At 35.4% G+C, this 11,183-nt stretch overlaps 1 protein-coding gene and 1 pseudogene across 1 annotated transcript in view; both read right to left on the reverse strand.

The window, feature by feature from the left end:
- Positions 1-11,183, reverse strand: part of HSPA4L (heat shock protein family A (Hsp70) member 4 like) — a 56,418-nt gene that overhangs the window by 19,404 nt on the left and 25,831 nt on the right. The window contains exons 11-12 of the mRNA XM_032292338.1: positions 4,950-5,083; positions 1,423-1,622 (exon numbers count right to left, since the gene is read on the reverse strand). Coding sequence (XP_032148229.1) covers positions 1,423-1,622; positions 4,950-5,083 — 334 coding nt within the window. The remainder of the gene's footprint in view (positions 1-1,422; positions 1,623-4,949; positions 5,084-11,183) is intronic.
- LOC116560828 lies at positions 2,647-4,133 on the reverse strand (annotated as a pseudogene).

The raw sequence follows: 11,183 nt of genomic DNA on the forward strand, positions 1-11,183 counted from the left end.
AAAATTAAAGGTCTCAGCAGAAATACTTAAAAAAAAGGTAAATGATTATGAACACCTGGTTTCGGAAGGCATACAAAGAAAGCACTTTCAATTTTAGTAAAAATAAATCTTAATGAATTAAATTTATTTATCTAAGTTACTGTGGATCATAATTTGAAATATTAACTTTTCACCAGTCATTCTTAAGTTAATTTATGAAAAATGATATCTTCACTAACAGATAAAGACATTTCCTCTTCCTCAATGCAAATAAGAAAGTAATTACAAAATTATAAAAGACTGAAAGAAAAAAGGCCGGGTGCAGTGGCTCATGCCTGTAATCCTAGCACTTTGGGGGGCCAAGGCAAGCAGATCATGAGGTCAAGAGATTGAGACCATCCTGGCCAACATGGTGAAACCCCATCTCTACTAAAAATACAAAAATTATCTGGGTGTGGTGCCACATGAGTGTAGTCCTAGCTACTTGGGAGGCTGCGGCAAGAGAATCCCTTGAACCTGGGAGGCAGAGGTTGCAGTGAGCTGAGGTCATGCATTTCAGCCTGGTGACAAAGTGACACTCCGTCTCAAAAAGAAAGAAAGAAAGAAAAAAAAGCCATAGTTCTAAATGAAGTAGTTTAAAGGCTGGTGGTTGAATTCTGATCAATTTAGAAGATAGATGCATAGTAATTATTAATAAAAACAAACAAAAAGCAATCTTCAGAAAAGGGAGAAACCATCTTGAAATAGAACAAAAGAAAATCTAGGGCAGATTTCCAATTGTAATAAGAAAAACAAAAAACTAATAAATGCCATTAAAAATAATTCATGAGGAGTGCACATAAAAAGATGAAAACATTGTGTAATGAAATACAATAAAGTTCTCCTAAGATTTCATCTACAGTATCTCCAAAGTAAATTCAGTGCCACAGAACTCTTTAATCAAGAAAAAGTTTAAAAATCTGTACTTTAATATTACTGAATGTACAGCACATTCCGCTCCTTAACTGTCTCAGATGTCTCCCAAATAAACCCAGAAAAATTCTTTATTAAGCATGTATATTCAGTCTAAAAAATGTATAGTTCAAAATTTATCATTCTGAATTGGTTTTATCTGTAAGCTAAAAATCTAGCCATAATAAAATACATGTTTTAATGAAAGTTAAGAACTTAGAAAAGAACTCCAGGTTAACATGCTCCATATAATGCTACGAAAGATGTACTAAACTCTTAAAAAGTATTATTAAGACGTGAAAGATGTAAAGCATTGAAAATAGTATTATTCTTTAATGTTTTATCAAAAGACTTTACATTGATTCCCACAGCAGAAATTCAAAGCCAAAACCCAAGAGAGTAATGTATTCAACCATTAAAGTCCCAATTATGATTAAAATATACTGTATACACTACCTATTACAAGACCATTGAGAATGGATTTCGACATACCACATTATCTTTGTTTTCATTTTTAAATGAAGTTTCTGTCTCCATTGCAGCATCACTGTGATCGCCTTCCAAATTCTGCTTCTCAATTACTGATGCACTAGCCACACTGAAGATTCCATGGATGTTAACACGAACTTTAACCTTCACTTTGGAACTATCACCATCAGACTGTGGAAAAACATTCTGAATAGTGAAGCTCCCTTAAGGAAAAAAGAACTCTGATCAGTATGTAAGCTTCAGATTAACTTATTCAATTCATTTATTGAATAATTTGGCTATCGCCTTTAAGACATTGGCAAATAATCATGCTGGCAATAATTATGATCATATCCTAATTGATCACTATGGGGCAGGTACTTCCCCCAGATTATCTTTTACAAACCATAACAAACCTGTTATTAAGTCTCAGGAAGCTTAAGTAACCTGCCCAAAATCATCAATGCTAGGAAAAAAAAAAAGCATTGGGAATTTAACCATGGACAATTTGATTCAAAGGCAGTAAGTTATCTTATAATGCTGGTATTTGAAAACTAAAATAGCAAAATTCAGTTTCTGAGTTTGAAAACCAGATACTACCTTTTTTGATGTAAGCTTTACAAATCATAATCATCTTGGTAATTCATAAAGCAATTCCAATTTTCTTTTTTGATTTTTTCCTATAGTAAAACTGTAAAGTTTACAGTCACTAATACCTGCAGAGATTATCAATGCTTTAAGAAATCTATTAATGTTTTATTTCTTTAAAGAAATCTCATATATATAATATTTATAGTAGAAGAGCAAATACTAGGCAGAAAAATCAGGTAGTAAAAAAATTGGATGACTTTTTTATGGATTAAATTTTACCCCCCACTGTGCTTAGTATCTCAGAATGTGACTATGTGTGTTTTGTTTTGAGACACGGTTTCACTCTGTCACCCAAGCTGTAGTGCAGTGGCATGATCATAGGTCACTGCAGCCTCAACCTCCCAGGGTCAAGCAGTCCTCTCACCTCAGCTTTCAAGTAGCTGGGACTACAGGTGCATGCTACCATGTCTAGCTAATTTTTCTCATTTTTAGTACAGATTAGGTCTCACTATGTTGCCCACACTGGTCTCGAACTCTTGGGCTCAAGCAATCCTCCTGCCTCAAAGTGCTAGGATTACAGGCATAAGCCACTATGCTTAGCCTGTGACTGTATTTGGAGATACCTTGACTTCAGACTTCTAACCTCCATAACTGAGACAATAAATTTATACTGTTTAAGCCACCTAGCTTGTGGTACTGTTATAGCAGCCCTAGCAAACTGTTAGTAGTTGTACTGTTTTATATAACAATCCTTGAAATATTTATAATTTTTGTACTATCCCCTTCTTAGTCTATAAATCAGTACATAAACAAAAATTAAAAACTTCAAAATTCTTTTAAATGTTATAATTTTGTTTTATATCTTCTGAAAAGATCACTCAGTTAAAATGGATATTACAATCTCCCATTCTCACTTTCCTTATTTTCCTATTATTTTATTTAGTCACATCATTTATAAGGGCATATGTTTATAAAAGATGGTTAAGACTGGTTAGTAATTTGTTCTTGGGGTTTGTTTTAAAGTGAGAAAGGGGGAAGTAGTTATGAATTCATAAAGAATATTTCAGGATGATACATGTTGACTATAAACTGAAAAGGTACACTGACATCAATCATATGAACAGCAAATACAGATGTAAATGATTTAAGCCTACTGGTTCATTTTTTAAAAGCATCCTTGTTTCTTTAAAGTTAGGTAGTATAAATGATTCTTGAAAATCTACTGTGGACGTGATATATTCAGTCAAACTTGCTAGGGGTTGGGAAATGATTTTGTGACCATCCAATTTGGAGTCTGACTGAGAGTTCAACAGCATTACAAAAAAGTTACAGTCATGGTACATTATCAATTCCTTGGATGGTACGGTGTCCACAGCTCTCATCATCCTGGTTACCCTTCTTTCTGCTTTCACATATACATTCCTTTCTTTTAAACAAACAAAAAATATCAAAGTTCACCAAAATTCAGAAAGTCAGAGTTCATCTAGCACTGAATGATAGCAGCTTTGGCATTTGATATTACAAAGTAACTTTTCCATCACAAATACTTTCTTCATTCTGGGTCAAGGCAAGGTAAAACAGGAAGAATACGGTTCCCAAATGCAGAGTCTTGAGTTATGAAGTATCCAGATGAATGTGCATGAGCATGCTGCTAAGCTGCCTTCTGTTGGGCTGCAATATGCTGTTGCTCAGCGTGATCCCCGAAGTCCTTATTAAGAGAGGGTCTTGAGAGTACAATGCTAGCTCCAGGATGATTTGTCGAAGACTGATTCTACATAAGTAGTTTTCTTTTTGTCTAGTTCTGCCAAGACTGCAACTCTATTTTTGATTTGAAAACCTTGTTGTGAAGAGTTTGCTGCCATTTTCCTTTGTTTCAGTTATGTCCAGTGGCAACTGGTCAGCATCTCACCAATCACCTGGGATGCGAGAACACTGGGACCACCTTGCCCTCCAATCACCCTCACTATCAAATTAATCCAATAATAGTCATTCTAGTTGATGCCAGTGAACATTTAAGTTTAAAATTAGAATATATAGTCAGTCTGGCACCATGATTTCAATCTACTGATTAAGTTTTTCAATAAAAAATAATTCTCACACAAACCTTTTAGGCCAGTTACAGAGCATTTTATTTCCATTTGTATTTTATTTTACTTTATTTTATCTCACTCTATTGCCCAGGCTGGGAGTGCAGTGGAACAATCCTAGCTTACTGCAGCCTCTGCTTCCTGGGTTCCAGTGATTCTCCTGCCTCAGCCTCCTGGGTAGCTGATATTGCAGATGGGCACCACCACACCTGGCTAATTTTTGCAGAATTAATTTTAAATATAGAAGTAAAAATGAATTAGAAATATAGCTGTCCCCTCAGTATCCATTGAGAATAGGTCTCAGGTTTCCCTCAGGATGCAAGAACCTTGTATATATCATTTTGCATGTGAGTGAGACGAGGTCTCACTATACTGCTCAGGCTAGTCTTCAACTCCTGGGCTCAAGCAAACCCCTGGTAGTTAAGTCCTGTTTTTTAAAAAAATGACCTAGTATTTTTTTTATAACCTACATACATCCTCCCAAATTCTCTAAGTCTATATAATCTCTAGATTAATTATGATACTTAATACAAAATAAACGGTATGTCAGTAGTTACAATATGCAGTAGGTGAATAATGACAAAAAAAAAAAAAGTCTAGATGTGTTTAGTACAGAAATTTCTTTTTACCCAAATTGACTGAATCAACAGATGCTGAACCCATGAATACTGAGGGCTGGCTGTAGTAAACCCTGCTGTCATTACAGTCATAAACTGAGCACTACAAGTGTACATTTAAAAAAGAGTATAAATATCTTTCTTTAAAAATCCAGTACTGGCTTAGCTGAAACGTTTGTTTCCTTGATTCTAAAATGACACATTATTTATAAAGAGCCAAAATGTTATGGAAAACTTTTTCTTTTTTTTCTCTTACCAATTCTTGCATCGGGATAAGGCACTTCATGTAAATTAGTATAAAATGCTTCTAGTTCAAATGGTTCCTTCTTGTGGAAAGTAATGACTTTTGAGAATGGGGCAGGATGGTTCTTACAGAAAACTTCACATTCCCTAAAATGGAATGGGAAAGAGACTCGCTTAGAAACAAAGAAAGTTGCTTATGAACCTATTTACTGAATCCATTTCATTCTTAATTCATTAGCAGCAATTGCAAAAATCTCTGCACAAATAAAACAAATTATTGATTTTGCTCTAAACATGCCTTGTGAAGATTTACGGCTCAAAGTTTTCATGATGTCTATCATAACAACAGACAATTTTATACTACTAAAAAGAGAAAAATTACCTGAAAATATGTATATTTTAAAGCCAATGTGTAGGGTTCCTCAGATTTGAGGGCGAAGTCCTACTTATTAACTTCCAAAATACTTGCCACGTATTACTCTTTTAACTCTGGCTACCTTTATTTAAAGCTTTTGTTTGCAAATAATTTTAAACCTATAGAAAGGTGCAAAATTAAAAACAAGGAACACTTACGTATCGTTTACATGGATTTGCTACTTGACTCCGTTTGTTTTACCATCTGAGTGCACACACACTCCGTGTATATTCTTTCTGCACCAACTGAGGGTGATATATATTATGGTCCTTTACGCCTAAAAACGTCAGTGTGCATCCTAATAGGGATACTCTCTGACGTTTTACTATTCATATTTCCATTTTTTTTCAGTTGCTATAATAATGTCCTTTGCAGTATTTTATCCCTCCAATACAGGGAGTTTTTTAAACCTACACAGCAATTCCTATTCCTTAAATTGTTTAACAGAAACAGTTTATGACTCTTTTTTATGATGGCCCAGAAACCAAGCTTTAATACTATGTTATGATCCTATTATTCTAAGTATCCAAGGTTTTAAAATCTTGAATCTTAAAAAAAAAAAAAAAAAAAAAATCTTGAATCCATAAACCTCTTACTCTATCCTAGTTTTCAAGAATGTACCAATACCTTCTACCTTCTTATTGTAGTCATTAGGCTATGTTTACTTTTCAATTTACCTCTCCATACATTTTCTTACAATGTTTTTTTCCTGAATCACTTATGCCTTGAAACCAAAATTAAATTTTATAGAATAATATTTCTTGCCTCAAAATTGGAATTATCTGCGGCAGATGGGTAAAAAAGAATTATAAAGAAAAATACTGACATTAACACATGCCATTCAAACGCTTTGCAAGACATTCAGGTAAAGCTGATAATCTGTATTTTTGAAATTTATACAACCACATTTTCTTGGGGGTACTTATGTATAGAACACAGAACAAAAATTTAAAAATAACTTCAAAATGTAAACACACCGTTATTCATTGTACAAGCTATACTTCGGAAAAGCAGGCAAGTAAAATATATGAAATATAAATTTTGATTCTGGTAGGGAAGTAAGCTACTTAAATCCTGGGCATCTTATGGAAAAAAATGTAAATGTTAATAAAAGCATAAAAATATTATAGCTTATACAGACAGAAACATAAATTTAATAACAAAGTACTTTTTTTTTTTAAACTATAGGCATGTTGAATTTAAAAGTATAGCAGAAAATGAGCTAAAACAGGCAATCTCATGAAAGTTAACAGGAATGTAAACCAGTATCTTTTTAGTGAATAATCTGCCAATATTATTCAAAATAATGTGCATATTCTTTGACGCAACAATTCCATTACTACACTGCTATCTTACAGGCATACCAAACACAACTGAACAAGCACAAGGATGTTCCTACTAGCACTGTTTAAAATAGCAGACGTATGACCTAATACTGTATTGGTTAAATTTACTATGGCACATACAACTGTTGAAAAAACAGTTACTGTCTATTGATATGGGAAAACAAAATACAATATAATTGAAAAAGCCAAGTTGCATTAGAGATATATAGGTAATCCTATATGTACTTTAAAAAGTATATGCTTGCATTTATTTATGCACAGTCAAATAAAATCACTGGACAGATAAACCAGCTGTTAAAAATATTTAAGTCTGCAATACAGGCAAAGAGAGAGTATGACAAATACAGGTCTTTTTTTATACTTCATACTGTCATTTATTTGAAAATGAGCCATGTTTTACTTTTATAAAAATAATAAAAAATATGCCTCATTCAAGCTGGAAAATACTCTTCAGGATATTATCCAGGAAAACTTCCCCAACCTAGCAAGGCAGGCCAATATTCAAGTCCAGGAAATACAGAGACCACCACAAAGATATTCCTCAAGAAGAGCAACCCCAAGGCACATAATCGTCAGATTCACCAGGGTTGAAATGAAGGAGAAAATACTAAGGGCAGCCAGAGAGAAAGGTCGTGTTACCCACAAAGGGAAGCCCATCAGACTCACAGCAGATCTCTCAGCAGAAACCCTACAAGCCAGAAGAGAGTGGGAGCCAATATTCAACATCCTTAAAGAAAAGAACTTTCAAACCAGAATTTCACATCCAGCCAAACTAAGCTTCATAAGTGAAGGAAAAATAAAATCCTTTGTGAACAAGTAAGTACTCAGAGATTTCATCACCACTAGGCCTGCTTTAGAAGAGCTCTTGAAAGAAGCACTATACATAGAAAGGAACAACCAGTACCAGCCACTCCAAAAACAGCCAAATGGTAAAGAGCATCAACACAATGAAGAATCTGCATCAACTAATGGGCAAAACAGCCAGCTAGCACCAAAATGGCAGTATCAAATTCACACATAACAATATTAACCCTAAATGTAAATGGACTAAATGCCCCAATTGAAAGACACAGGCTGGCAAATTGGATAAAAAGCCAAACCCATCTGTGTGCTGTATCCAGGAAACCCATGTCACATGCAAGGATACACACTCAAAATAAAGGGATGGAGGAAGATTTACCAAGCAAATGGAGAGCCAAAAAAAGCAGGAGTTGCAATTCTCATCTCTGATAAACTAGACTTTAAAGCAACAAAGATCAAAAGAGACAAAGAAGGACATTACATAATGGTAAAAGGATCAATGCAACAAGAAGAGCTAACGATCCTAAATATACGTGCACCCAATACAGGAGCACCCAGATACATACGGCAAGTTCTTAATGACTTACAGAGACTTAGACTCCCACACAATAATAGTGGGAGACTTTAACACCCCATTGTCAATATTAGACAGATCAACCAGACAGAAAATTAACAAGGATATCCAGGACTGGAACTCAGACCTGGACCAAGCAAACCTAATAGACATTTACAGAACTCTCCACCCCAAATCCACAGAATATACATTCTTCTCAGCACCACATCACACCTACTCTAAAACTGACCACATAATTGGGAGTAAATCACTCCTCAGCAAATGCAAAAGAACGGAAATCACAACAGTCTCTCAGATCACAGTGCAATCAAGTTAGAACTCAGAATTCAAAAACTAACCCAGAACCGCACAGCTTCATGGAAACTGAACAACCTGCTCTTGAATGTTGACTGGATAAACAATGAAATGAAGGCAGAAATAAAGATGTTCTTCGAAACCAACGAGAATGAAGACACAACACACTAGAATCTCTGGGACACATTTAAAGCAGTCTCTAGAGGAAAATATATAGCAATAAGTGCCCACATGAGAAGCAAGGAGAGATCAAAATTTGATACCTATAGACAAAATTGAAAGAGCTAGAGGAGCAAGATAAAAAAAAAAAACTCAAAGTCCAGCAGAAGACAAGAAAAAGCTAAGATCAGAGCAGAACTGATGACACAAAAAACCCTTCAAAAAAAATCAAAAAATCCAGGAGCTGGTTTTTTGAAAAGATCAACAAAATAGACAGACCACTAGCCAGATTAATAAAAAAGAAAAGAGAGAATAACCAAATCGATGCAATAAAAAACGATAAAGGGGATATCACCACAGATTCCACAGAAATTCAAATCATCATCAGAGATTATTACAAACAACTCTATTACATAAACTAGTAAACCTGGAAGAAATGGATAAATTCCTGGACACTTGCCTCCTCCCAAGCCTAAACCAGGAAGAAGCCGAAACCCTGAACAGACCCATAACAAGGTCTGAAATTGAGGCAGTAATTAAGAGCTTACCACCCAAAAAAGGCACAGGTCCAGACGGGTTTACAGCCGAATTCTACCAGACATACAAAGAGGACCTTTTACCATTCCTTCAGAAATTATTCCAAACAATACCAAAAGAGGGAATTCTTCCCAAATCATTTAATGAGACAAACATCATCGTGATTCCAAAACCTGGCAGAGCCTCAACAAGAAAAGAAAACTTCAGACCAATATCCATGATGAACATAGATGCAAAAATCTTCAATAAAATACTGACAAGCCGATTGCAACAGCACATCAAAAAGCTTATCCACCATGATCAAGTGGGCTTCATCCCGGGGATGCAAGGCTGGTTCAACATACGCAAGTCTATAAATTTAATTCACCACATAAACAGAACCAAAGACAAAAACCACATGATTATCTCAATTGATGCAGAGAAGGCCTTTGACAAAATTCAACAGCCCTTTATGCTAAAAACACTCAATAAGCTAGGTATTGACGGAATGTATCTCAAAATAATAAAAGCTACTTACGACAAACCAACAGCCAATATCATACTGAATGGGCAAAAACTGGAAGCATTCCCCTTGAAATCTGGCACTAGACAAGGATGCCCTCTCTCATCACTCCTATTCAATATAGTACTAGAAGTTATAGCCAGAGCAATCAGGCAAAAAAAAGAAATAAAGGGTATTCAAATAGGAAAGGAGGAAGTCAAATTGTCTCTATTTGCAGACGACATGATTGTATATCCAGAAGGCCCCACTGTCTCAGCCCAAAAGCTCCAGAAACTGATAAGCAACTTCAGCAAAGTCTCAGGATACAAAATCAACGTGCAAAAATCACATGCATTCCTATACACCAATAACAGACTTAAAGAGAGCCAAATCAAGAACGAACTTCCATTCACAATTGCCACAAAGAGAATAAAATACCTAGGAATACAACTAACAAGGAAAGTAAAGGACCTCTTCAAGGAGAACTACAAGCCACTGCTCAATGAAATAAGAGAGGACACAAAGAGATGGAGAAACATTCCATGTTCATGGTTAGGAAGAATCAATATCGTGAAAATGGCCATACTGCCCAAAGTAATTTACAGATTCAATGCTATCCCCATCAAGCTACCAATGACCTTCTTTACAGAACTGGAAAAAACCACCTTAAACTTCATATGGAACCAAAAGAAAGCCCGTATAGCCAAGTCAATTCTAAGCAAAAAGAAAAAAGCGGGAGGCATCACACTACCGGACTTCAAACTGTACTACAAGCCTACAGTAATGAAAACAGCATGGTACTAGTACCAAAACAGAGATATAGACCAATGGAACAGAACAGAGGTCTCAGAGGCAACACAACATATCTACAACCATCTGATCTTTGACAAACCTGACAAAAACAAGCAATGGGGAAAGGATTCCCTGTTCAATAAATGGTGTTGGGAAAACTGGCTAGCCATGTGCAGAAAGCAGACACTGGACCCCTTCCTGACACCTTACACTAAAATTAACTCCAGATGGATTAAAGACTTAAACATACGACCTAACACAATAAAAACCCTAGAATAAAATATAGGTAAAACCATTCAGGACATAGGTGCAGGCAAGGACTTCATGGCCAAAACATCAAAAGCATTGACAACAAAAGCCAAAATAGACAAATGGGACCTAATCAATCTCCACAGCTTCTGCACAGCAAAAGAAACAGTCATTAGAGTGAATCAGCAACCAACAGAATGGGAAAAAATTTTTGTAGTCTACCCATCTGACAAAGGGCTGATATCGAGAATTTACAAAGAACTAAAACAGATTTACAAGAAAAAAACAAACAAGCCCATTCAAAAGTGGGCAAAGGATATGAACAGATACTTTACAAAAGAAGACATACATTTGATAAAATGTTCATCATCACTGGTCATCAGAGAAATGCAAATCAAAACAACATTGATATACCATCTCACGCCAGTTAGAAAATCTGGAGACAGCAGATGCTGGAGAGGATGTGGAGAAATAGTAACACTTTGGCACTGTTGGTGGGAGTGTAAATTAGTTCAAGCATTGTGTAAGACAGTGTGGCAATTCCTCAAGGACCTAGAAATAGAAATTCCATTTGACCCAGTAATGGGATTGCTGGGTCA

The sequence above is a fragment of the Sapajus apella genome, unplaced genomic scaffold (assembly GCF_009761245.1).
Source record: "Sapajus apella isolate SASKATOON/1434 unplaced genomic scaffold, GSC_monkey_1.0 scaffold27, whole genome shotgun sequence".
NCBI lineage: Eukaryota > Metazoa > Chordata > Mammalia > Primates > Cebidae > Sapajus > Sapajus apella.